Genomic DNA, 27,108 nt, shown 5'->3' with positions numbered 1-27,108 from the left:
AACTCATAATTCGTTAACATGACCATCGTGCTTACTATAGCAAAATGATGTGGCCAAAGACAGTTCTCAATTTAGATATTTCAATTTCACTTGTAGGAAATGGATGGTCTTAAATACACTACCAATATGGAGGTGTATTACTATTAACAATGTAATCTGTTATAAAGCTCTCAAGTTGCTAGTCGATATATTATGGGGGGAAATCGGTTAGTTGCTGAAGACTGTAGTATCCACCTATGGGCAATGTTGGATATTTTAGAAAGAGGTTTTAAACCACCATGATCAGAACACCAAAAAGTAAACATGCGGTGTCAAAGCCGTACTGGTTATACGAAATTATCAAGGAGCCGCCGTAGTCATATGAGTTGTGCATGACTTTCAATCTGCTTGTTAAGGACTCCATTGCCACGGCGAACATAAATCCTCAGTAAGACCGTGTTTATACAGGAAAATTTGTGTTTGTGTTGCTCATATTGTTCACACAGGAAAACTTCGCTGCTTGCAATTGCTTTAGACCACAGTCAACAACATCAGGGAAAATGAAGATACATAAGAAAGTGCCCGAGTACGTGCCCCTCTTCCTTCCTCGTCTCCCTCCCTACCACGAGTTACAAGTTGCTTCAACAAAAGTTGTTTCACATGAAAGCCCATATCTGCATTGAAAAATTTCTAATAAAATCATCAGCCCTTCGGTGGCGGCATAAAACTGCATTTTTCTACATCATTGGAACAACATAAAGACACACACCACAAATTGGATGTCAGTTATATTAATAAGAAAATTAAGAACTATTTAAATTAATGTGAAATTTTATTTCTTCGCACTATGACCTGTTTCCGGCGGTAAATCTATGTAGCGTTATTGTTGGATACACAGGACAGAGCACAGGAATATAATTTAAGATTTGGCAGCACTGTTCTGATTAACAACGCGACGCTCACAACCACGGTTGCCATCTCCCAATGATAATTCAGGTCCAAAATAAATCAAAAAAGAGCTATTTCTATTAAGAAGGAACCAAAAATTATTTAAATTTTAATTATAAGTAATTGTGAAAATAAAAGGAACTAATACTTATTATAAGTCTTTGCACTAAAACTATCAATTATTGAAAAATTGTGTTTCAATCGCAGCTGAGCTATGTGGCAGCATCATTATTCATAAACCATAAACCGTTATTCATAAACCTACTGAATTCGTTAAACTTTGGCACTTTAGCGAAGTTTCTCTTTGTTGACATCCATTTTTAACACCCTGTAACTCTCAACGGAATGCAACAAACAAAAAACAGCAAAAGAATTTTATGAATGTGAGATGCCACAACGAACATAACTGCATCTACCGGGGAAAATCATGGATTTCTGTTTACCCAAACTAATATTAACCTTTTTCCCCCTCTCGAAGAGTAGTACTCATGCGCAATTCAATACGCGGAATTACCATAAAATAAAAATTAGATATTTTTGATTTTATTTATATACAAATTAGATTGCAATACAATGGCTTTACAAAGTTACTATAATTTTGTTAAAAAATTAATAATAGTGGAAGATGTTTTTACCAATAACATTCAATTATAAAATGTATTCATATTCATTTATTTTTTCCATTTGTTTTTAATAAAAGCGTTTGTCCATAAAAGTACGTTCACATATGCATTAATTACCAATACATCCACAAAATTAATCTACCCGTTCATATATGGCAGATTACCAGCAAAATTGACAATCAGCTGCTAATACTTGAAAGGTATTTCTTCATAGAAATTGAAATTAATTTAATAATTTAATTGCGCAATTGGCTGCTAATAATAAACAATTGGAGGAAATCCGTTTACTGGGGTCTCAAAAAATTATGGCAGCAATACGCATTCAAAATTCGATATTACATTTTATATTGTAACAAGTGATAAGAGGACAAAGCGTTTGTGGACAAACGCTTTTTTCTGTTATATGAATGCATAGTTAACAAACATTTTATTAGAATTATGTCTACAAACCGGTTTTCTTTACCGGCATCCATTTTATTTAGTTTCTATTTTGACGTTTTTTTCTACACGCGTAAAACTAGATCATTAGTATAGTATAGTAGTAGATATATCATTACACAGAAAACAAAGGGTTTTATGTCAAAAAGTATGGTTATTATCTAGGATTTTTTTATAATCCCAGATTTTAGATTGGAAGTTAAGAACGAAAAAGTCCATCCTCTACTTATATCTGAACGTATTATAAGAAATATTAATCATAAATATTAATTATACATAGTCCAGAGTTCTTTTACAAGATTTCCTACATTTTTCGTCTATAATTGGTTTTTCGTTAATTGTTTAATAAACTACCAACAACATGCATTCACACCCACAAGCTGTGACATAACTCGGAAAAACCGTTCGGAAAAAAGTGATTTTGTAACTATAAAAACCTGAAAAACTATTTTTGAAAATATCCTAAATGCTATGACAGTTTTTAAAAAAAATACAGAAAAATAATTTTAATTCAATTTACGTAATGAACAAAAAGCTTGAATAAAATGTGAATTCAAAATGTATGAATTTGTGACTTTTTAATTTAACAACTTAAAAATCAAGTCGCAAACACTAGGAGATCAAGGATTCGTCTTAATATTGCCTTTTATAAAAGAAGAGTTCATTCTACAACAATAATCATATAAATCCTAGATTAAAACTTTGTGAAAGTTAAAAAAACATCTGAATTCTTCACCAAATTCTTAAATTTTTTAAAAAAAATTAGACTTTTATGTGAATACCAATATGACAAAAAAAATACAGGAAGTGAATTAAAAAAGCTTTTATTTCAGAGATAAATTTTGTGTTGAAGGTGCTATGTTCCAAACGAAAAATTTGTGAAAAATGCATCTATAAATAATAATATTTATTATTAGTACCTAAAGAGAAGCTTTAAAATGATTCTGAACTTTCCCGTGAAATACCTCAAGAAAATTCACTAAATGCACCAGAACTATTTATTATCACTTGAGCAGCAGTTATATACTAAATAAAGGGTTTTCCAATAACAGGTGTTACAGGTGAATGGATTGCGCTATCGAGAGATGTTTAACGATTTTTTATGGCCGGAATTGGAAGATATTGATCTGCACAACGTTTATTTTCAAGAAGACGGCGCTACGTGACACACAAGCAACGAAACCATTGATCTTTTACGGGAAAAGTTTCCGGACCGTGTTATCTTTCGAATAGGTGATCACAATTGGCTACCGAGATCTTGTGATTTAGCACCTTGTGACTTTTTTCTTTGGGGCCACGTGAAAGAGAAGGTCTATGCCAACAGCCCAGGGTCGATTCAAGACCTCAAAGATGGAATTGGTGAGGATATCGAGGAAATAGGGCAGCCACTTTGCAAATCGGTTATAGAAAATTTCATGAAAAGGATATTGTCGTGTAAGCGTGGTCGTGGTGTTATTTTCCACTATCAACGGCATACCTTCCTCTTTAAAATGAAATAAAAATCCGATCATTTATATTAAAAAATAACACTTTTCTTTGAATATTAAGATGACACCACCTATTGGAAAACCCGTTATTTATGCTGTTCCAATAACAACAGTGGTCATAAGTATAGACAGTTGTTGTATATTGGACTTAATCCCTACTGTACCAAAATAATACAAAAACAATAAATGCACAAGCAAACCTCCGAGTGTTTTTCTTCCCAAAAAATCATTTTCTGTTATAATTATTCAAAATAATAAATAGAAAAATACCGTTTTCCACAAATAATTAGAAAATCATGAACTCGAATGAATTTTATTAAAAATATTAAGCAAAACAGCAGCTCATTATTCACATTAGTGTTTTGCCTTTTCCTTAGCCAAAGTTGGTAAATTTCTGCAAAATGTAGCTCATGGCTGCGGGATTATCAGCTGGCACCATGTGTCCAGCACGATTGATCCAGAACATCGTAAAGTTACCAGCGCTCTTCTCGTAACCCTCCAAAATACGATTAACATTAATGCCAACACGTGGTGCAGCTTCGTAATCGGACTTATAGCTCCATTGCATTTTTTCAATCCAATTTACAGTGCCAGGAGTAGCACAAATCAAGTCTAACTGGCCAGAGAGAACACCCACCTTCAAATCGGTGCTATTCAGCAGCTCCTCAACTAAAAATAAATCATTACTGAAATAATTTTGTATTAATATTTTTACTATACTCGTATGTTTTACCAATGTGTATCACCGGCTTCATGAAATCACCATATAATCGGGTGAATGTGGAATCACTTTGAGATCCCCACTTCACTTTGGAGGAAATATTTAAAGCTTGACTAACTGGTCCTTGCATCAAATCTTCCAAAATTTGGTCGGGATCCTCATCAATATCGTAATGGACCATAGTGCGATACATCAAATCTAGAAAAAGCAAAAGTTTTATTTGAAAAATCAACTCATACCTGCTACTTACCATTAATATTGTTAGTACTTAACAAAAGTCCAGAATAGGATTCACCACTTGTTGGTGTCTCAATGTTGTAAAAGTCCACACCTTTCGACTCACGCAATAAAATACTTTGTGTTGTGCCCCATTGGATGGCTGCACGTGTCCATTTTTCCTGATTGATCAACTCTAGGGTTTTGTTGGCAGATTCCGAAATATTCTCATAACCATCTTTATCCACAATACCCTAAACATATAAAACATATTAAGAAAAACTTGAAAATGGATTTTTCATACATATAATTAATTTTGTGCAGCCTTAGAGAAAAAACTTTAATTGACTTAGTACTTTTTAACATTGTCAAAAATTAACTTGCTACACTTTTATAATTGAGATATAAAATTTTACCATTCACAGCTGTAGCTTTTGAAACCTTCATAATAAAGGTTGCATAAAGATATTATTATTATTATTTTTTTTTTAAGATCATGGTATATTGAAGAGAGATATATTGAAGCAAAGTCAATAAAGTTGGTATTGTCAAAAGTCTACAGAATGTTTACCATATTTAGCAACAATGGCGCCCATGCCAATACCGAGTCAATCGGGGAAGTCCATGGATCTCCCAATATCACCGAAACCAAATTACTGCGCAATTCACCACGCTGAATAGCATAATACAGTTCCAGGGCAAACTCAGGTGCCATTTTACCCCCATAGCTTTCGCAAAATATGTGCAAAGGCACTGTTTCGAATTCGGGGTGAAGCTTGTAGAAACCTTTCATTAGTCTAACCAAATCTAAAGCAATTTCTGCGTTGTTCTTAGTCAAGTAGAATACTTTGTCAACATAACTGTAGCCGCTGCCAACGGGATTGTCAATGAAGAGCACATTCATGTCCTTCACCCACGTGTGATTGCGATAATTGCCATATAAATCGAGTGGACCTAACTCTTCGAAATTTCCATAGCCCGTAGAGGAAGCACCGGGACCACCTTGCAACCAAATGGCAAGTGGGCGTTCAGTATAGTTGGTAACATTAGCAGTGGTATAGTAAAGCCAATAGAACATGTGAGCGCCAGTGCGTATATCGACATAACCCCAATCCTGTTCGCCAGGGCCATAACCGGTTTTGGCTGTGAAAAGAGAAATAAAAAATTAAATATGCAATTACTTAAAAATATTAATTTTGAGCATTGAATCTTTAAAAAGCTCGGCAACAAATTGCTGCGGTTGTGAAGCAGTGATTTATTATGTGTTTTAGAGTGCCAACAATAAACGACAGCACAATTTTCACAAACCTCAAGAATATCCCCAGTAGCGGACTAACCTAGTCAGAGGCCCTGGGCGGCATAATTGAATGAGGCCCTTCTTAGTGCAAAAAGATTTTGATTAATTTCAAATATGTCTGCCTAAGTATTTTTACATAATTATTTGTGTTTGATTCAGATCTTATAATTAACTTTCGAATTTGAATTAGACTTTAATAAACAGTTGGATTAATAAAATAAGTAAGTATAATTTTTCAAAAAACTGGCAATAGAATTAAGAAATAATATATTTATTTACATATATTTTATGATATGCAAGTATGTAAGAATGTAAAAATGAAGGCATAAGACATATGTGTATACATATATTATGTAGGTAACATGAACCTTATACTTATATTAAATTTTATGTTTTCGTGTCTTCATTTTACTGAACTCTTCCATAACTGCAGTGAAATCAATTTCTTTTGAAACTTTTCTTTGAATCGAAAGCACAGACAGATTGACGAGTCGCTCTTGATTCATTGTATATCGAAGGTATAGTAATTTTTAATTAGTTTCAATTTAGAACAACTTCGCTCGCATGATGCATTTAAAATGCAAATGGTTAAGAAATACTGAAGTTTAGTATAAGCGATATGCAGGGCAAGGATTCAGTAAAGTCCCATGTTATTTTGAATTGTAGGACTTCTTGGGCTGTCCATCTAGATGCAACGTCCGATGCACGAATGTGCCTGCGGTATATTTTTATTTCTTGTAAAACCTGCTCTTTGTCAAATTCATTGTAAATTTCTACCAGATTATCCAGTGCTACAGCCAGAGCGTCATCTTAAGCTTCCATCATGAACTTTGTTTCAATTATTTGGAAAATATTGTTTATTTGTTTAACAGCCTTGTATCGTTGCGACAATTCCTGTATAAATCGGTCTATGCATTCAAACATTGACCGCCGTATTTCATCTTGAATCGATAATTCAGCATCACGAGCTAGTTCACCCGCCATAGTTCTTTTTACCCTCCCTCTTCTTCGTCTCTCGATGTTAATATTCATATCATTGCATTTTTTAGTGCCAAAAATTACAGCATTTTCTACAATTGCGCTTCATTCGGTCACTAAATGTTCATTCAGGGCTTTTATTTTGATAAGTCCTATATCCAGAGTCATTTTTGGGGACTATAAATATTTTTGAACCAAATTAACTTCCTTCAGTATAGAGAGCCAAAATTGAACATAGGTCAAAAAGGTAAAATCACAAATAACCGGCAGTAGCAAGCTTGTTCCTGATCTTGTATCTAAATTTGCTTGTGAAGGATTTTGTAAATTTTCGAGAACATTGGCTATTGCCTCTACGTTCTCTTTGACTACTTTTACTGACTCGTAATGTGCACTCCAGCGGGTATCAGATAAACGTTTTAATTTTGTTTCTGTTTTCTCATTAGCAACTCCCATCTCTTCGTAGATGCCGAAAAAAACGAATATAATTTCTCTACTGTTCCAAAACACGTGACACTAGAAGGAACGCATGGAAATGCGTGGACTCTGCAAAGATTCAAGTATTCGAACAAGAACTGAAAAGCTCTTTTGGATTGACTTCTCGGATTCTCCGTTGCACACCTCCGTGAATACATGACATTGATACTGCATTGTCATAACCTTGAGCCCTGCACAACGAAATATCAAGTCCATCTTTTTCTAGCTGTTCCTAAATATCTTTCGACATATCCTCACCAGTTTTTCCAGACATCAAAATGAAGCCCAAGAAACATTCTCGTACCTCATCGATGTCATTCTCTATATGAACATATATAATGATTTGACTCATTTGGTCTGTTTTACTTTCATCATGGGTGCTGCAGGATTCCGTAATACTTGACCTTTTTTATATCTGCAATAATTGTTCGCCTCACATGTTCACTCAAACATTGAATAAATTCATTTTGTATACCTTTTGACAATTAACTGGGAACTCGTTTTGACCCACCAGCGGTAGCTTCAAGTTTAGGGGAATGCTCTTTCAACGCTGGATCATATTTTGATAACAGTCGTACCAGTTCTAGAAAATTTCCCCTGTTTTTAGAAGAAATCTCTTCACGATGACCTCGAAAAGCAAGATTTTGTTCGGATAAAAATAGTGTTACATCTAAAGGTCGATGTAAAATTTCTCTCCATTTCTGAGTTTCTCTGTTAATTATTTTCATGTTATCTTTATCAATGGTTTTATTAAGTTTCAAGCCCATAGTTAATGATTTCCATTTTTCTAAATTTGATAAATGTTTATTGGATGATTCATGTTGTGAAACCTTTGGGTTTAAATTCCACCATTGACAAAAGCCAGAAACAAATTTACTAACACTTTTGTCTCCCTCAGATGGAAATAACCGACAGCAATAACAGTATAATTCCTTAAATATTTACTTTCGTTTAAACATGCGTAAAACCAAGACGAAGTTAAACAACGATGTGTTCCCTTAGTGTTTTCACCTGGTCTTTCTATAGATTCAAAAGATCCGTCCTTTTTTTGAAATACTTCACTACCCCTTTCGACTATTAAACTTCTAATAAGATCTGGCATCATTGGATAGCCAGAAATTTGAAGCAGTATTCTCTTTCTCAATTTCTTTTCTGATTTTAACAGTCTCATAAATTGTATCATCCTGTTCTTCATTGTCGCTTACGACAGAGTTTTTGTTACTATCACAAGACGTTTCACCTGTTTTAGTAATGTCAGCATCATTTATTTGTGTATTGGGGACTGATTCAACAGTTTGATGAATTCGTTCGCCGACGGCATCTTTCTTTTTTTTACTATCTAATAGGTATTTAGATAAAGTTCCAGCAAGCTTTTTGGCCTGTTCAGTCTTTGCTTTTTTTAGCTTCCTTTTTTGAAAGCCAGATGGGTGAATTCTTCTCACAGAAAAAAGATATGAACAAATATCCCAATATTATTAATTAATTAAGATTGTTGGACTTTTTCACGTCGGTGACGGCGAGTGTCGTCGGCGTGCCATGAAAAGGATACACATAAAATAGACTTTTTCCGTTTTGAGTCGGCTTATAACTGTAGGTCCTTCCATTAGTCACAAATAGGAGGAGGAGCACGGCCAAACACCCAACAGAAGTGTTAAGTTTGTATACTTAATATTATTTCTCTGGTTCATATACTGTTTTTAAAACCAAATTGTGTTGTTCCCATAGCGGCCTCATTTATTATATACGAGTATTCTGTTACGAATGATTTTTAGGAGAACTATCTATCGATGGTATGTTGATCATTCTGTTCAGTAAGGTTTGGTAAGTCATCGTGAATCGTTTAACGTTAGAACAACGCTTCCAAATTGTGGAAATTTGTTTAAAAATAAATCTGTTCGCGAAGTCCATACAGCGAAGTGTTGAAGAACACATCGAAATGTCAATTCGTCATTGTTGGCTTTTGTCCTTCGATTACGCGAAAATTTGTACGTCAAGATCTTGGCCGCCCCTATAAAATACAGCCCGTGCAACAATTGAAGCCAAATGAACATCGTTTGCGCCGCCTTTTTGCTGGTTGGGCTCATTTAGATTTATTATTCAAATTTATTGGAAAAAAGAGTCAAATATTGGATTGATTGCATGGACCATGTAACTCGTAGCTGCGCAGGACATATGTCGGATATCATTTTCAAAAACTAAATACCACAAAACTATCTACCAGATTATAATAAAAAAAATTAATTCCAACAATAATTATGTTTTGTATTATAATTTTATGTTCTTAAGCTCTTAAAAAACTCTCCTTATATATAAGTATATAGTTGAACACCTTAATTAGAGTTGGCGTTCCACTGTCGTCTATAAGCTTCAGAATATTCGCTGAGATTTCATCACAACCTGTTGCTTTTCTCGATTTTGTTGTTTTTATCGCATTTCGTATTTCAGACCTAGTTATCTTAAGTAATGGATAACCTGTCATATCGTTAATACTAATATTTTACTCTCTTGATTCGTCTTTATATAGTTCATTGGAATGTTGTAATCAAATTTTATATTTTTCGTTTTCGTCTGTTATAACTTTTTTGTTTGTGTCCTATAATGTCTTAATTGTAGCGTGTCTTTTCAAGTTGCATTTTTTCTTTAGTTCTCTGTGTGAATTAAAACTATTTTTTAACTTATCCATTCGATCTATACATAATATTGTTCTTTTACCCAATGGTTACTTGCGTCTCCTATTTTCTTACACCTTCGTTTATACTGCTCAATATTCATGTCCTGATATTACCTTCTCTCATTCATCAGGTCAAATATTTCGCCATTCTTCCATTTTTCTTTGGCTATACTAATTTTTGTATTGTTTGTTAGCATTCTTACTTTGTCAGTAGTGCTATTCCAGCGTTCAATCGGGTTTTCGCCAGTATTGAAACTTTTCAATAAATCATTCAGCTGTTTTTTGATTTCTGATATCACCGTTTTCCAATTTTTGTATATCTATGTGAGAATTTATAACGTTTTTATCCAAAATACTTCCTTTGAATTTGATCACTAGATTATTAAATAAAAGTCACAAATTAATGGAAACACACTGGCTTGCTTTATTTTCAGCACTGAATCGCTCTACTATTCGTTTGTACGCTCACACGCTTCAGTTTTTGCGCATGTTATATATGTACTTAGTCTTGCCATAAATTCTGTGAAAGATTTTACAATGCATATGGCGAGAACTTGCAGCCATTTGGAGGCCCCTTAAGACCAGTGGCCCGAGGCGTACCGCCCCCTCCGCTCTCCCCTTAGTCCGCCACTGGATATCCCATCATCACTTATAGCGTTATAGCCTAGACAGACGGTGGCGTTAATATGAATTAATGACTTAATTCGGAATTATCCCAGGAATTAAGTGCAACTAATGGGATTGACAACTAGACTTAATTCTCATAATTTAAGCGGATTAGGAGAAAAATGACAGTTAATATCTATTGTGAATGAACAATAACGAAACTTAAAAAAAAAAGCACAAGAAAGGCTGGATGCAATGCTAGTTTTCACTAACACGTTCGAAATGACGTGAATTGTTTTGATATTTCGGAGGAGTTTGAGAAATCGCAATTTAATATTTTTTAAATAAACAATTATTTATTTAAGAATTTATTCTTAGTATAAGGCCAGCTAATACTCGTATTTGTTGCTTTCAGCCTATCTTTTACTGACAAAACTATCCAATAAGCAAATTAGCTATTCACTAATCCGCGTAACAACCGCCTGTTACACCTCAATTTTAATCACAATTAACTGCGCCGGTAATTCCGATTAACGGCGCCGTCTGTCTAGGCTATTAGATTTAATCGTAATGACAGATTCTAAAACTTCATCCTCAGTAACCCCATCAAATTGAAATGTTTCTTTGTAAGCAAAGTTATCAATAAATTTCTGGGCTGTATGACTACCGGCGCTAGTAAAATTATCATTAATTGCATTTGGATCAGTTCTCAAGCCACGAAACTCAGCCTCACGTTTTCCATAAACATTGAATTCATTCAAATTACTTCATAGATTTTTTGGCGGTTGACATGAGTTCAATTTGAGGGCACAGTACAGTCTTTTAGAACCTTCGTCGTTAACGAAAAATTCAAATCAGGGAAGAAAGCGGATGCATGCATAAAAGTATGAAATTTTTATTTGCTCCGAACATTTCGAAGATTGAGATAACAAAGATACTGAAGACGAAATGATGTTTTCCCGTCATTTCTATAACACCACGCATTCGTCGCCCTATTGTTATTAGTTCAATGCTTACCTTTAAGTATTGACACAACAAAAATTAAACAAAACCAGTTAAATTGGCGTCAGGAACCCAAAACGATATAACCGTGGTGTTGGAGTTAGCGGGGGGATTTGAATTGAATTAACTTAGCATTTTTACTCATAAAATATTTTTCGAAACTAATATTTGTTGATAAAAGTAACTGTTTTGCTTGGACGATCTGGCGTCTCTTTCTCTTTACAATGGTGATATTATGATAATAGACAGATTATGCAGGGTTAGACTATAAGGCGACAATATGTAATACAAAATTAGTTGTAAAAATAGCTATAGAGCATTAATTCTTTCCTGTTTGCACTTTTTAACATATTTTTAGCATAAGCATGGCATATTTTAAAATAAGCACCGATATTATAACGACTTATGCCATTTACATATTTGTTTATTAGAAAATGAAAAGCACTCATAGAATACATACATATATGCCATTTTGATGATAGTATGCCATCGTTGTAAAAGTACAAGTCATTTCATGTAAAAATGTACAATATGATAAAAAAAAGTATGTAATGAGAACAGTGAAAACGAATTTATTATAAAAATACATTTACTTTAAAAGTATAATTTGGTTTCTAAGCTAACTGAGACATAAATATAATCATAAATATATCAAATTTCATGCACGCGAAAGCTTATCAATACGTGGATTTCTAAAATAGTTAATATTATAAATTTAAAAAATAATCTACAAACTAATAAATTACGGGTACTTTGTTTTGATTTGTGGCGAGTCACTTCTGTGGTATCAATTTATATGTTAAGACTCAATTTGCTTCTGTCTTCCTGATTCAACAAGCTGTAACTCTAATTACCAGTCAGCCCAAATTAAATTTTACTAAATAAATATGCAAGCGTATATAAAGTTCGTTTCGCAGCGAATCTAGACCTCCTGTTGTTGTGGTTGTTTTTGTTGTTACAGTTCATCAAGCCCTGTCGGTACGGTGTAGTCACAGGTCGTCATCTAACAGTAGGCCCACGAAACTTTCTGTTTCGACGGGTTGGGTCCAAAGGAAGAGAGTTGATAGGTGAGTGGAATCCATCCCTCCTCCTTTTTTTTTTTGTTTACGGGCAGTAGTCCAGTAGGAACATTTTGAACGAGGTTTTTAATAGTGTCATTAGGAATATCTTGCCTCGTGATTGAGCTCCATTCTTCAAGTTCATCGACATTTTCAATGAACGACAATTTCCGATAAGGATTAGTTTTAGAATGCTGTCCGGAAACCATCACAGCTTCTCCTTATAGAGCTCGTTTAAATATTATCCACTTCTCTTCCCCTAGATCGTGCCAGTAGTACCGATAATTACTTGCGGCATCAAAATTGAATTTCTTTTCATCGCTGAAGGTAAAGTTCTTCCAAAAGACTTCTCTTTGTATGAATTTTTCCACAAATTTAAATCTTATATCAACATGTTTTTTGCTTTAAGGATATACAATTTTTAATTAAGGTTTTCAAAAGACACTGTCCATGCATGCTGGGGCCAGGATGACAATTTAGGTTGAATTTGCTTACTACTTTAGATGAAGAAGCTCCAGTGACAGACATTGCTTTAAGCACAATACGTTTTGTGGTCTCATAAACTTTGGAAGAACGTCCCAAAAAGGAGGGATCCTAATCAATCAATCAAAAAAGTTATTTTCTACATTAATATTCCTGATCTGCTTTCTGAATGCTCTGAGCCAAGGCACAAAGTTTGAATTCTCTAAATATCAACAAAGCAAAAGATAAATAAAATTTGACAGTTTAGAGAACACATAAAATTAAAAAAAGACGAGTCTGCTTCTCTACTGCTAACACCATGCTGATGTCATATAGACTTTTTTCAATAAAATCAACCAGAAATAACAAAAGCACGTAAACACAAGTTCTTCACCTCTAATTCGAAAAAAATGCTGCTAACAAAGGCAGAAAATTACAAAAACGTTAGTTACACTGTTGTGTTTTTTCGCTATGCCTTACAATCACTAAATTTGTCAGAACCAAAAACTTATTATTCTTCATATTTATTATTCCTGCTCGGTGGCCGCCGTAGCCGAATAGGTTGGTGCGTTACTACCATTCGGAATTCACAGAGAGAACGTTGGTTCGAATCTCGGTGGAGCAGCAAAATTAAGAAAAAAAATTTTCTAATAGAGGTCGCCCCTCGGCAGGCAATGGCAAACTTCCGAGTGTATTTCTGCCATGAAAAAGCTCCTCATAAAAATATCTGCCATTCGGATTCGGCTTGAAACTGTCCCTTCATTTGTGGAACAACATCAAGACGCACACCACAAAGGGTGAGCTGGGCCAAACACCCAAAAAGGGTGTACGCGCCAATAATATACAATATATGTATATTATTCCTGCTCGACATCATTTTCAGCATAATTAATTGTTCTGTCCTTCCAGGCAGAGTTTATTTAAATGTTCTGAGTTTACATTTGCGAAGCATTGAATTGTTTATCGTTAGCATTAGAAAAACTATTAATAATATAAACCCGCCAATCAGAAGAACGCTGACTGAATTAAACATCATATCGAGTTCTTTGAGCTTAGATTCTTGTACATAAAATTGTACATACCAAGTACACATGTTATTTGCACTCATTTTTGTAATAATCCAGCTTAATTGGGTTGTCCAGCACTCACTGTTCTATTATCTATTTCTAGTTTCTGTTCTAGTTTCTATTTATCTATTATATTTTTTTTAACTTTAATCTTATCTGCAATGAACTTTAGTTCAGATACTAATAATATAAATAAATTGATCATTTGAAGCGCCGTAACTTATTGAAGCTGAACCTAATTACACGTATTTACACAAAAAATACTAATTTCGTTTTATTTAAATGATAATGACTGAAAAACATTCAATTTACGCAGTTAATTCAAATATTTTACTTTACCGTACGTACAAGTACTATAACTTAATAAAAGTACTGTTAGTAATTGAGTTACGTTTCAATATTTTGGTATTTTACTTTTTATTTAAATTCTTCACTGAACTACTTACCTGAAGTGTCCGTAATACAAATTACTAGCAAAATCGTTGTATAAATTAAATTGGCCCACATATTGAAACTATTTTCACACTACCAAAACACAAAACAGAAAATAAAATGAAAGCGAAAATGAGGACACCAGCAGCAACAATTTGTTGAAGTTATTTTATCTATGTTAATTCTCTTTGTATTTTTTTTGTGGACTCCTTTGCTTAGCTCGAAGCCACGCCGAGTTATTGCGAGGAAGTGTTCAAATTACCTTCTGCGGCAATCGTTGAACTAATCAAGACTTTTATTGACAAAAGTATCGTGTTGCGCGTGCATTCTAATCAGCAATACCAACACGTGTGACTCAGTAGAGAAGGGCCATTCTTAACAGAGGTATATTCCATATTATATCAAGTAATTTTGTTAAAATGTTAAATTTTTTCAAACAGCCAACAAAATGTGCAAATGTTTGTTCGGGTTTTGTTAATTTGTTCTTGTAATTAAGCATATTTGTTAGTTTAATTTTTTTTAACTTATGAAGAAATGGCATTTATTGAAATTTATATTCGAATGTAATAATATAGTGCCGATGACGCACACAATGCAACTAGCTATTGTCAGAGTATGAATTGTCAATATGTCGAGCGATGAAGAGGAATTTATTTTATTGTATTATCTTCCCCATCGGAGAAGACATAAAAGAAAAAGGAGGCATTGGGTGCATTCGTATATTAGGAAGAACTCAAACAGCAGATTATATAAGAGGATGATTACAAATTTCCGACATTTTACAAGATGTCTAAAAATGCTTTTAAGAAGCTTGTAGAAACTGTGAACCCGGCATTAGCTCGGAGAAAAGGATTATGATTACGCTGAGGCAAGTAGCATTCTTTTTGAGGTTTTGGTGTTTTGGACGGAGTACAAGAATTATCAGCCCTACACCGTAGGAATTATCAACCCTAGACCGTAGGAAAAGCAGTGTCTAAACTTTAATAAAAGTTATCTTACTCCCCCTTAAGCTCCTCATAGAACACTGAGGAAACTTTTAATTATTGACTAGAAGAATTTTTGTAAATTATAATAAATTTTTAATTGCAAAAAAACAGTTTAGACCTTTTAAATAAGAAATCCATCATCCCAAAAACACATTCCTTTTGAAGGCCCAATTTGTACACAAAAATCAAAAACAAACTACAAGCGTACAGGATATTTGGCGAATTTGCTGTATGATTAGCGTGATGCTGCATGCTTGCTTTGACGAGAGCAGGTAGCTGACGACCCGTATGCGGCTCGCCATTTTAACACATGTGTGCAATAACGAAGCGTATGCTTCACGTGCATTTTGTCGCATACGCTACGACGACGATACAACTCGTGTGCGACGGCCTTAAATCGTCTACAGACAGTCATTACTTGAGATCGACCGAACTTTGGCTTCGGTTAAAATTGCGATTCTTTACTTTTTGTATGTCATCTGTTAAACTTTCTCTGGCCTGTTCGGCACTGTTAAGATGTGAATCGTAAATTTCCATAAGATGCAACTTCTCGTCTTCATTACTGGATGCTTCAATTTTTACTTTTGGCGAATCACACTTTGTCTTTACAAGGAGTATGAAAATTTAAGTTGAACTCCTTATTGAATATTTTCCTGTAAGTGCACTCCTTCACATGCGATGTATTATTTTCATCACATTTTTTCACATACAGCTCATACATTTTTCGAATAGCCAATAGTCAGCGCTTAGATACCTTTGACCTGAAGTGTGATGTGATCTCGTGTAAAGGCTCTCACATGCTGGAAAGCTCAGAATATGTTCTCTTACCACTTTAATTTTTTCTTCATCTATTTTTCTATATGAACCAGCCATTTTGCCACGCTCATCCGTTGCAGGTGTTTTAGCATTTTAGACACGGCTTAATCTTCCGTTAGATATTTTGAAAGTATCCAAAAAAAAAGTTTTGCAAACAGAAACTTCTGAATTCCGTACATTTATATGAAACTTAAAACTACATTTTTTCACATATTCTTCATAATTTCTGGGTCGTCTTTGTTTTATTGATTGTTTTCGAACCAAACCATATTTCTCGAAAAGTGCTAATTTCCAAAAAGAATCAAAATTAGCTTTCCTGTCTTCATATCCGATTCCATTTATACATTTTTTGGAACAAAGCTAATCTATATTTTCGAAAACTTTACCACTCACATGCTTACACTCTTTTGTTTCATATTCCTCTCCACTATTTCTCTTCATTTTTCTTATATTACGTTGATTTTGTGTCCTCTTCCTTGATTTCATGTTGCTTTCTTCCATTTGTAAGGGTTCCTAATTCACTTTTAAAGTATGAACTGATTCATCTGAAGACGATATTAGTCTTATTCGTTTCCATTTTTTGGGAGCATTACTTATACTTCTTCGCCGTTTAATGTCTACAATTAACTAATATATATATAGTACGTTTTTACATTAAAAGGATTACTTGATCATACCTGAACCGTTATCTGAAGACATGACAAAATTACTAATTATTTTGCCAAATTTTGTGAACAGACTGACTTATACTTATACTATACTATCAAAAAAAAAAAGGAACCGTATTTTGTTTACCAACCAAAAAATAAACACATCGAGTTGATTTTCATGGCATACTGCTAATCTCTTCAGATTATATTATTTTATTAAGCTGATAAACTAGATTTTTAAAGTTTTTGACTTATACCACTTTCAAAATTAAGGGCTCATATACATATGTAATTCTGTAAGCTTATATTTCAATAAAAATTAAGTCGTTTGTTTTGTACGATTAAGTATTATTATAAATACAGAAAACGTACATATATATATATACTAATGCCTTTTTTTTTAAGGGTAATGAATTTTAATGAAACCAAAAATAACCCAGCAAACGTTAAATTATTTGGTAATGTTCTTAACACTTCACTCTTCAAGTTACATTTTCTCAACTTATAAAGAAAATTGCTCTGAACTTGTTGTCTGACTTCTATTTAAATGTACAGTTAAGTAATCTTCAACTAAAAATATAAAATTTCCTTAAATTGTAATAAACCCCATTTTTATTTGAAAATATGGTGCACATTTCTTAAAGCGTAGTTTAAATCTTCAATTGTTATATTGCGAATGACAACCAGTACAAATGACGGCTACTCCGTTTCGATTACAGTTATTTGAAGTGCATTTGCAACCGTTGTATGAACGAACTACTTTATCGATCGGAAAAGATATTACCAAAACTTCTTGTATATCAGAATGGGAATGAATAAATCAATCTAAATTCATTGTGCATTGATAAATCTTCGCTTTAAGCTAAAATTATAGGTAAAAACACAATATACATCTATCTTTTAATTCAATTCATTTGGGATTTACTTGATAACAGTATGATTTTCTTGATAACGGTTTGGTTGTCAAGTTAAAGTTTTCCAAAAATATCGAAACAAGTATAATATTTATCATACAATAATTTATTACTTCAACGAGGATCTTCTACCAAAATTTTTGAACAAAAACTGTATGGACATGAAACATTTCAGACGGTTCGACAAAAATCCACATTTCAGCGCGGTAAACTGACATACTTTGTATCGCGGGAGAAAGCAACTCAATCAGTCCTTTACCCATAAATGTAACAAATGCTACCGCTAGATGAAACGACCTGGAACTTAGCAAACGGCAAGATATGTGGAAACTGTGAAAAACTCAAGCTTAGCTAAACCTTCACACGTTCACATTCACTCGGAAATTTGATATTATCAAACTTCCCTATAACGAAATTCTCTATTACGGAGATCTATCTATAACGAAAGTTTTTCAACACACAGCGATATTTTCAAATTTTTCTACATACATACAGTAGGGAGCAAAAGTGTTTCCATAGTTGACATTCTCAACTTTGTGTGCCAATAAAATGCAAACGAATGAAGCAAATCAAAAAAACTTTTTGTTCTAATAATATGTCTTTAAACCTCAACAAATTGCCGTATATGATAAAAATAAAACAGAATCAGTAAAATATTTAAACAAAAAAACCAAAACAACTCCCATGTGTACAATTTTGCACCTTCCGTTATTCTTACTTTTGTTTGATTTCTTAATTCTCTTTTCAGCAATAGACATGTGGTTTTACCGTTATATGTTTTGTTTGTTCATTCTTCTCTTATAAGATCCTGAAAATCACGCGTTTCTTATTATTCGAAGCAGATTTGTTGATTTTAGCAATTAGTCTATAAAGTACCGCGAAAAAATGAAGAAGCTTTCGTCTGATGTCGAAAATAGTATTATTAGCCTAACTGAAAGTGGCTGTTCGACTTGTGCTATTGCAGATCAGCTTAAGATTTCCCATTCAGCGGTGTCCAAGGCCCAAAAAAGACGAAATGTTGCACCAAAAAACATTATTAAAGGCCGTAAACGCCTCTTAAAAGACTCTGACACCAGACTAATGATGTCGAAAATGAGATCTGATAAGTTCCTAACACCAAAGAAGGCATCTATGGACATAGGAAAAGACGTGAGTCGGTGGACAGCTAGAAGAGCATTGGCTAAGATTGGATATGTGGCAAGTGTGAAAAAAAATAAACCAGCTCTATCCGAGAAGAATGTCAAAGCTCGATTGAAATTTGCCCGGGAACACAGAAACTGGACTCTAGATGACTGGAAACGTGTTATCTGGTCAGACGAATCCAAGTTCAACCGTTTTCAGTCGCATGGCAAGCAATACTATTGGCATAGACCCGGCGACAAGCTTCAAAAACACCATGTGAAGCAAACCGACAAGCATGGAGGAGGCAATGTCAAAGTTTGGGGATGCTTTACTTGGTGGCAAATTGGACCATTACAAAAAATTGATGGTATAATGTTAAAAGAAGACTACCTCAATATTTTGCAAACCCAACTATCAAATTTTCTGGACAAGTGTGCATATCCCGAAGAGGAAATTACTTTTCAACAAGATGGGGACCCGAAGCATACTGCCAAAATTGTCCGCGAATGGTTAAAAAGCCAAAATTTTAAGTTGATGGAGTGGCCAGCTCAAAGTCCCGACCTCAATCCGATTGAGAACCTGTGATCAATCGTGAAGCGACGGCTCGGGCAATATCAATCAGCGCCATCCAACCTAGACGATCTTTGGAAGCGTGTAGAACTGGAGTAGAACCGAATTCCAAAAGAAACCATAGAGAAGTTGGCCGAGAGTATGCCAAACCGAATGAAAGGTGTAATAGCTAATAAGGTTCTGTGGACAAAATATTAATTTCATATCATATTTCATTTTGTTCACTAAAGGTGCAAAATTGTACACATGCGAGTTGGTTTGGTTTTTTTTGTTTAAATATTTTACTGATTCTGTTTTGTTTTTATCATATACGCCAATTTGTTAAGAATTAAAGACATATTATTAGAACAAAAGATTTTTTTGATTTGCTTCATTCGTTTGCATTTTATTGGCACACAAAGTTGAGAATGTCAACTATGGAAACACTTTTGCTCCCTACTGTATATAACATATTTTATAGTGCTTTCTTTTCCCGAAAAGAATGTAATTTCATTATATTTTTTTTTTTTGAGGTGATAACGTCTTATAATTCGATGTAGCCGGCTGCACGCACCAAAAAATGCGGCGTTATCTTGCTCATACGACGTTATCTTTCTCATGCGGCGTTACCTTGCTTGAACTGTAAGCGAGACCGCGGAACGAACGACATTGCGATTCCATTTACCTTCTTTTCTATATCCATACAAAATATCTATCAAACAAATAAAATTAAAATTTTCTTTTGAAAAATGCAAACATTCCATTAGTATTTTCTTCTGACTTTGTCACGTTAAACTATTGTCAGTAAACCGACTTTACAGAAAACCTCTTTTTTATTAACGATTCTTATTCTTTTTAGAAGCGTTGTATAATTTCACCTAGTATATATATGTAAATATAAAAGGATACTAATAAGCAATTTCCATTTGATAATTATCAATAATTATAATTAAACTTGTTTTAAGAAGCATTTTACAATATAATCAATATTCGTTCTCTATAAGGCAAGCTACCATTGTGCGTTTTAAACGTTTTTGAGAAGAATTCAGCCGAAGTAAGCTGGATGCTGCTCGTATAATTTTTCAATCGTTGTTTGTGAGCTATGGCAAATTGATTCGTTACTTCAATCACAGTTGGTATGCCAAGATCACGGAGTAGGTCGCTATTCCTTATAAAGTATGACGCGTTTAGTATGCTTCGCAGGATTTTGTTTTGCATATGTTGGATAGAGGTGATGACTTTTAGCTAGCACATTCCCAAAATTGAATACCTAAGTCCAAACTAGTCTTATATGTCGACATTACGAAATATTGGTTCTGTAAAAATGTTACGTATTTCATATGAGAATAGAACAAGGGAAATGCAAAACTTCCAAAATGTGTATGGGTATATGTATATTGATTATAATGAAATAGAACGCTTTAATTACATTTTTGTAACAAGTGAAGTTTTCATACAACTATTTTGACGAACTTGTGTACTCAGTTAAACACAGCTGAAAAACGCTTACCCTCACTTTTTCTTGAAAGTAGAAAATGTCACGTATTCACCAGTTTGAGAAAAGAAAACGCTTCCCTATGAATATGCTGAGAATACAAAACGAAAAACGACTCTGGCACAGGACGGCATAAATGCGATATTATTGGGAGAAAAGAAACTACAATTAGAATCTTTGGAGTAAATATTTCTATTATGAATTTTCCTCGATTAAAAATGTTTTTAACTCACAAAAACAATTTTGTACACAATTATACAATACAATAAAACGCATAGTTAATTTATTGGATTCTTATAAAATTATTAAATTGATTTGGTTTGCATTATTTACACGGTTATCATATTTTTCATGTACAGAAGGGATGCTGAAATAGAAAAAGTTGCAATTCCATCATAAAAAGAAACGCTTTTACCAATTTCAACCACAATACTCTGTATCGAGTTAAGGTTCCAGAAAACATTTTAAAGCATTAAATTAATAGAACATTTCGTTGATTAAAGCAAAAAATGATCATATTAAATGATCAATTTTTAATTATTTTTTTTTATTACAATAATTTTTTAATTTTAATTAATTATTATATATTAAAGATGATGTAAGTTGTGACAACTCATTCTTATTAATCTAGTATCAGTTTGTTTGCCCCCTTTGACGAGAGTAAAAACTCTTGATTATCAAATTTCATGTACAAATTTTTATATTATATCAGATTTAAAGTTATTTAGTTGTATATTAATTTACTCTGTAAGTGAAAATATTTTATAAAACGATAAGATAAAATGGGATATTTTATAAATTCCATTTTATCTAATATATTATACGTGTCTTTGATAAAATTCTGATTTTAGCAAAATAATGCGTGGTATTTGAAAGAAACGCTTTAGAATAAACATTTTTCTATTGCCTGTGTAATTTAGCAAGGAGTTAAAATGTCTATTTTATATGTAAATAATTGGTACGTAGATACGACATAACTGTAAGTTGGTAGTGTTTTAAATAAAATAAAATTTACATCCACATTATCGGCGTGGATTACGTGGATGAAGATCAAACGCCTTGTTCTTAGTTAGGATTATGGAAATATGTAAATAAATATATTTAAAAGGATGAAAATGTAAATTCCCCAGGGTGCTGTTTCAATAATGCAGGACAAGGAAGTTGCTTACTTATGGAGCCTGAAAATATGTAATTATAGCAGTCAACGGCGAGAAAACTTTTTTGTAAACGATAATTTATTTCCCTTTATATAATTATTACTATTTATTATATAACTAATTAAAATTACTGCTTTTGCAACAAATGTTTTTTTATGGCGTGTTTTTATGTTATCTTCATTTCCTTAATTCACATGTGATTGTGAATAGGTATTATCACCTGAAGAAGCACATCGATTTCTTAAACAGGTGGTAGCATTATAAGGAAAAAATTAATTTAGCGGAGGTGCAATGAGAAATTAAATAACTCACAAAAATATTAATTTTATGATTAATTAGTGAAGCTTTTAAAAGGTGAATTTTATATCATGGCTTCGGTACGTATTCCAAAGCAAAAAGTAATACTGTGCGGAGATTATGGTGTTGGGAAGAGTTCATTGTTTCGTCGGTTCACCAATGACACATTTGGTTTGTAGCCACAATTATGTATAAAACAATAGAAAGCAAAATAATTACATATAATTATCACTGACACACATAAACACACTCGTTTTGTCACAATTATCTCAACAGTAACAGATACAGATCGGAAATCTACACTAGGCTTGGATCATATAGACCGTGACTATACTGTCGGTGATAAACAAATCAAGGTGGGCTGCAAAATTTAATACTATTGTACAGCTTTAAAATTGTACATGAATAATGATTTCTAGCTACAACTCTGGGATACTGGTGGTATGGAACGTGTTGCATCTGTTACCTCATCTTATTACAAATTCGCCGAAGGTGCCATATTAGTATTTGCAATGGATAATGCCGCTTCTTTTCATTCCTTGTCACAACATCTTCTCGACATTGTTACTTATGCTGAAAATGCGAAAATTTTTATTTGTGGTAATAAGAGCGATTTGGCAGGGCGTGAGCCACAGGTGAGCGATGCTGAAGTCGAAGCATTTTGTGAACAGTGCCACAGTTTAATTAGTGCCACCTATAAAACTTCTTGCAAAACTTCGGAGGGCGTTGAAGAAATGTTTCGCGATATATCCCGTATTCTCGTTGATGCCAATCGCTCTAAAATGGAACTACAAGCTTTGGAACAACATAGTTTCAAAATCGACTCAGCTGCTGAAGCCGATACGAATGAAGAAAGCTCGCAATGTATTTGCTAGCAAATGGGGAATGTGGAGTTCGGCTAAGTAAGAAGGGAAACGAACTTCATCACGAGGGAAAGGAGGTGTTAGAAAGTTTTATAAGCGTATCTATGTATATTTATTTATTTATTGTTTTGATAATAAGAACCTTTTTTCGTTAGTACGAAGCCGAATACTAGTCGTTTTAGGCTGTATAATTAATGTTAGCGGTCGCAAACGTCTCTAAAATGAGTGATTAAGAGAAATAATAATTACTGTGTCACAACAATTAAAAACATTTTAACTTTATTTAGTTTATATTGGTACTTTTTGTTATAATCCGTCCAAAAGTTTAAGTTCCATGGCTTTTTAAAAGGGCTTTTAACACGCAAGAATTTCGACGAAGAACACCAAATCTTATCATGACTATTTATATGTTGCCATAACTGGCTTAAAGGTGTATGTATACTGTTTTTATAAGTATATACGAAAGTAAAGCATATGTATGTGTATTTGTATGTTAATTAAAATATCGTATCACAATGAAAAATTTACACTGGGGTAATTTTTAATATTTGTCCCAGCTTTTCTCAAATACTCATAGATATAGGAATGAAATGTAATAACAGATTAACTTCGAATAGAATAAAAGTGAAAAATCGAAATGGATAAAGTCATTGTGTTTTAACTTTATAAATTTTGCAAGGTAAATGTTGTATTGCAACAAAAGGAAATTACATATAACAATGTCATTATAATATATGCATTCTCATGTATTGTATTCTAAATATAAGTTATAAAATCATTTGCTTACCTACTTTTTGTACTTCAACAAAACACTAAAATAATTAAACTGCCGAGAAACGAATGTGTAACAATAAATAAGCACAGCAAAACAGTTTACATAAAATACCATAACGATCCATCTAAGAAGTGGGAGCACTGGATGAAAACGTCAAATATAGGCTCACAGCTACCGCGACCACAAAACAGACCCCCACTACATATAGGACATATTTTTCTCTCAACGCACGTAACATCATTGAATTAAGTGTGCGCGAAGCTCGTCCTAAATCTGCGTTGGTTTCTCGTAAACGCGCCCGTGCGCCGTGAAGAACTTCACGTTGGTGGCTTAAGTCATTAAGCGCTTGTGCTCCTAATGTTTCAGTCTCCAGTGCAACTCGATATCCATCCGCTAAACGATTTCCGGTGCGTTCTATACGTTCTGAATTCTCCAATAGACGTTGTCGTTGGTCATTACCTATAGAGACATCATCATAATAGGCGCCATCATTACCACCTAACTCTAATACGGTCATGTGTTGTCGCTGTTGCGCTTCCTTAGCATTACGATAATCACTTTGTAGTCGCTTCAATTCTACCTGCGCACAACCGACTTTATTGTGGAAACTTGGTCGCAATGTTACATCGATGTCCCGTATTTCCAAAGTCATTTGTTCCAAAAGTTCGTGCGCTTCCGCGAGACTACCATCGATTTTGGAGCTTAGATCTCGACGTTCCACTAAAAAGGAAGAAGCTCATTATTTCTTATTTTTGTGTATTGATGTTTTAACTTTTGGGGTTAACGTCGTTCTTACCCCCATTTAATTGCTTTAGTTGTGCAATTTCTGAAGTGATTTCTGCAATCAATACCGCATATTGCTGTTCATACTGTTCTAGCAACAACATTCTGCAACAACAAGCTATTTTATATTACACTAAATAATTGTTGACAAACGTATTGTTCGTAAAAATATTTCATATCAGTGTATGTAGGTATGATATTTATTGTTAAAGGAAAAATTTGACGTTCACTAACAGCTGATAAAATAATTTCGTGAAAATATTCCCAATTAAATAAAAACAAAACTATCCCATTGTGAATATATCAATAACATCAAGTGAGTTTTATGCCGATAACTCTATTATAATCATATGATACGATTTTTCACAAGCTATCGACGCCGCAAGCCCTAGAATATCGGAGCAGACATTTATATTTACTCCAGTCTTATCATTTTATTCTCCACTAAGGGTCGGTCTTTCAAAAGTAGTTTAATAATACGTTCCCATATGCATTAATCACCTATAAATCCACGAAATTAAACTGCCGTTCACAGAGGGCTTTCTCGCTTTTTTCTGTAAAATGAGTCCCTAATTAATAATATTTAACAAAAATTGTTACACTAGCATTGGAAAACGTAACCATAAGCAAAACGCTGCCATAATTTTTTGCACCCTCAGTAAGCGTCGCATACGGATTTCCTCCAACTATTTATTTTTAGCAGCCGATTGCGCAATTAAATTAGCCATTCCTTCTCCTTGTATTTTCTTCATATCGTTAGTAATAATTAAAGAAACCAAAAACACCGAAATATTCCACCAAAATATTTTCTATGCAGAAAAACCTCTCAAAGCAGTATTGACATCTGATTGTCAATTTTGCAGGTAATCTGCCATATGTGTTTAATGCATATGTGAACGTATTATTATTATCCTCTCTTGGAGTGCTGAATAAATTTGGTGAAAGTTACTTGGAAATTAATGAAAATATCGAATTCGGTGCATCCCTACAACAGCTATTTTGCCTTAAAGAGCTATCGATTTTGATTGTCAGAAAGTTGTCTATTTGCAATTCGTCGTTCCACACGTGTTTACAAATTTGTGCAATTCGAACTGCGTATCTTTATATTTTAAGGCCATAATTATCTTTATTTAATAGAAATGTCGGACAAGTAAGTTATTATGTTTACCTCAGCAAACTTAATTCCTAATTTATTGCTTTTTAGGTACGCAGTGCCCAACAAGTTGCCGGGGAAGACTGTATCGGTGCTAGCGCACCGAAAACGCCGAATTCTTCAAGACAAAGCTACTATTGAGCAAAAGAAAGCTTTGAAAACCAAGAGAATCTCAGGTCTAAAAAAACATCATAAATTCCGTCGACCTGAATCATTTGTTATGAGTTATCTAAAAGCAGAGCGCACAGCTAAACGAATGAAACGCACAATTGTGCGTAATAATTTATTGGACACCAACGATGCCAGCAAGACGAATGAAAAATTACTTTTGGTTATGAGACACGCCGGGTGAGTAAATGTTTGTTATATATTCACAAATAGTTTTAAATTTATTCCATTTTACAGAAAAAAGATTTTCGATGAAACCACTAATAAAATATTTAAAACATTAAATATGCCTTATCGCCAAAATGCTGTATTTTTAAAGAATAATAAAGAAGCACAAATATTGCTAAAGGTTATCGAACCATTCGTAGTATATGGATATCCTTCGCTGAATATAATCCGTGAGCTGATGTTTAAGAGGGGCTTTGCGCGTATTAATGGAAAGAAAACACCGATTCAATCTAATGCCTTGGTCGAGGAGCATCTTGGTGATAAAGGTATCATTTGTTTGGAAGATATCATCCACGAAATTTATACTGTAGGACCTAATTTTGACGCTGTAAAAGAGTTTCTTTGCACTTTCATGGTAAGGATATAATATTCAAGTGGTTAGACATTGATGACAATGATTTCACTTAACAGCTTTCTCCTCCACGGGATGGGTGGAAAAATAAAGTTTCGGTGTCATACAAACGTGGCGGTGAATATGGCGACAGAGGCGGTGATATTAATGAGTTAATAATGCGATGCCTGTAAATGGTTTGGTTCTAGTTAAGTTAGTGGTATTGAAATGTTTTTATTTTCTTAAACAAAATAATGTTAGTATAGGTTGTGTGAATATCAATAAATTGTTTTAGACTCACTTTGGAAATTAGTACAGAAACTCTTTTTCGGGAACATTGATTTTGTTACATAAATTTTATT

The 27,108-nt window shown here is 33.6% G+C and overlaps 4 protein-coding genes across 4 annotated transcripts; 2 read left to right on the top strand and 2 right to left on the bottom strand.

The window, feature by feature from the left end:
- Positions 1-3,750: 3,750 nt before the first annotated feature.
- Positions 3,751-14,712, bottom strand: LOC128863117 (retinoid-inducible serine carboxypeptidase-like). The gene is made up of 5 exons (XM_054102068.1): positions 14,474-14,712; positions 4,984-5,555; positions 4,447-4,666; positions 4,209-4,394; positions 3,751-4,144 (listed from the first exon to the last, which is right to left on the bottom strand). The coding sequence occupies exons 1-5, from the start codon at positions 14,532-14,534 to the stop codon at positions 3,849-3,851; spliced, it is 1,335 nt and encodes a 444-aa protein (XP_053958043.1). The 5' UTR covers positions 14,535-14,712; the 3' UTR covers positions 3,751-3,848.
- A 7,674-nt stretch (positions 14,713-22,386) lies between these two features.
- LOC128863812 (uncharacterized) lies at positions 22,387-23,835 on the top strand. The gene is made up of 3 exons (XM_054103171.1): positions 22,387-22,616; positions 22,722-22,801; positions 22,865-23,835. Exons 1-3 carry the CDS (start codon positions 22,517-22,519, stop codon positions 23,318-23,320), a joined length of 636 nt encoding a protein of 211 aa, XP_053959146.1. The 5' UTR covers positions 22,387-22,516; the 3' UTR covers positions 23,321-23,835.
- LOC128863811 (vesicle transport through interaction with t-SNAREs homolog 1A) lies at positions 23,554-25,132 on the bottom strand. The gene is made up of 2 exons (XM_054103170.1): positions 24,880-25,132; positions 23,554-24,803 (listed from the first exon to the last, which is right to left on the bottom strand). The coding sequence occupies exons 1-2, from the start codon at positions 24,968-24,970 to the stop codon at positions 24,208-24,210; spliced, it is 687 nt and encodes a 228-aa protein (XP_053959145.1). The 5' UTR covers positions 24,971-25,132; the 3' UTR covers positions 23,554-24,207.
- Positions 25,133-25,880: 748 nt separating this feature from the next.
- On the top strand, positions 25,881-27,055 carry LOC128865332 (uncharacterized). The gene is made up of 4 exons (XM_054105533.1): positions 25,881-26,016; positions 26,071-26,367; positions 26,425-26,770; positions 26,827-27,055. The coding sequence occupies exons 1-4, from the start codon at positions 26,006-26,008 to the stop codon at positions 26,938-26,940; spliced, it is 768 nt and encodes a 255-aa protein (XP_053961508.1). The 5' UTR covers positions 25,881-26,005; the 3' UTR covers positions 26,941-27,055.
- The last annotated feature ends 53 nt before the right edge of the window (positions 27,056-27,108 follow it).

The sequence above is a fragment of the Anastrepha ludens genome, chromosome 5 (genome assembly GCF_028408465.1).
Source record: "Anastrepha ludens isolate Willacy chromosome 5, idAnaLude1.1, whole genome shotgun sequence".
NCBI classification, from domain to species: Eukaryota; Metazoa; Arthropoda; class Insecta; order Diptera; family Tephritidae; genus Anastrepha; species Anastrepha ludens.
The sequence above is the reverse complement of the archived record's forward strand: the minus strand, read 5'-3'. Positions and strand labels throughout refer to the sequence as shown.

Coding starts and splice junctions, on each gene's coding strand:
- LOC128865332 (XM_054105533.1), top strand. Junction 26,368..26,424: donor TTGGTTATGAGACACGCCGG/GTGAGTAAATGT, acceptor TCCATTTTACAG/AAAAAAGATTTTCGATGAAA. Junction 26,771..26,826: donor AGTTTCTTTGCACTTTCATG/GTAAGGATATAA, acceptor TTCACTTAACAG/CTTTCTCCTCCACGGGATGG.
- LOC128863811 (XM_054103170.1), bottom strand. CDS start 24,970: ATGTTGTTGCTAGAACAGTATGAACAGCAATATGCGGTATTGATTGCA. Junction 24,804..24,879: donor ACTAAAGCAATTAAATGGGG/GTAAGAACGACG, acceptor CTTCCTTTTTAG/TGGAACGTCGAGATCTAAGC.
- LOC128863117 (XM_054102068.1), bottom strand. CDS start 14,534: ATGTGGGCCAATTTAATTTATACAACGATTTTGCTAGTAATTTGTATT. Junction 4,395..4,446: donor AAGTACTAACAATATTAATG/GTAAGTAGCAGG, acceptor TGCTTTTTCTAG/ATTTGATGTATCGCACTATG. Junction 4,145..4,208: donor GAAGCCGGTGATACACATTG/GTAAAACATACG, acceptor ATTTATTTTTAG/TTGAGGAGCTGCTGAATAGC.
- LOC128863812 (XM_054103171.1), top strand. CDS start 22,517: ATGGCTTCGGTACGTATTCCAAAGCAAAAAGTAATACTGTGCGGAGAT. Junction 22,617..22,721: donor GTTCACCAATGACACATTTG/GTTTGTAGCCAC, acceptor TTATCTCAACAG/TAACAGATACAGATCGGAAA. Junction 22,802..22,864: donor TCGGTGATAAACAAATCAAG/GTGGGCTGCAAA, acceptor AATGATTTCTAG/CTACAACTCTGGGATACTGG.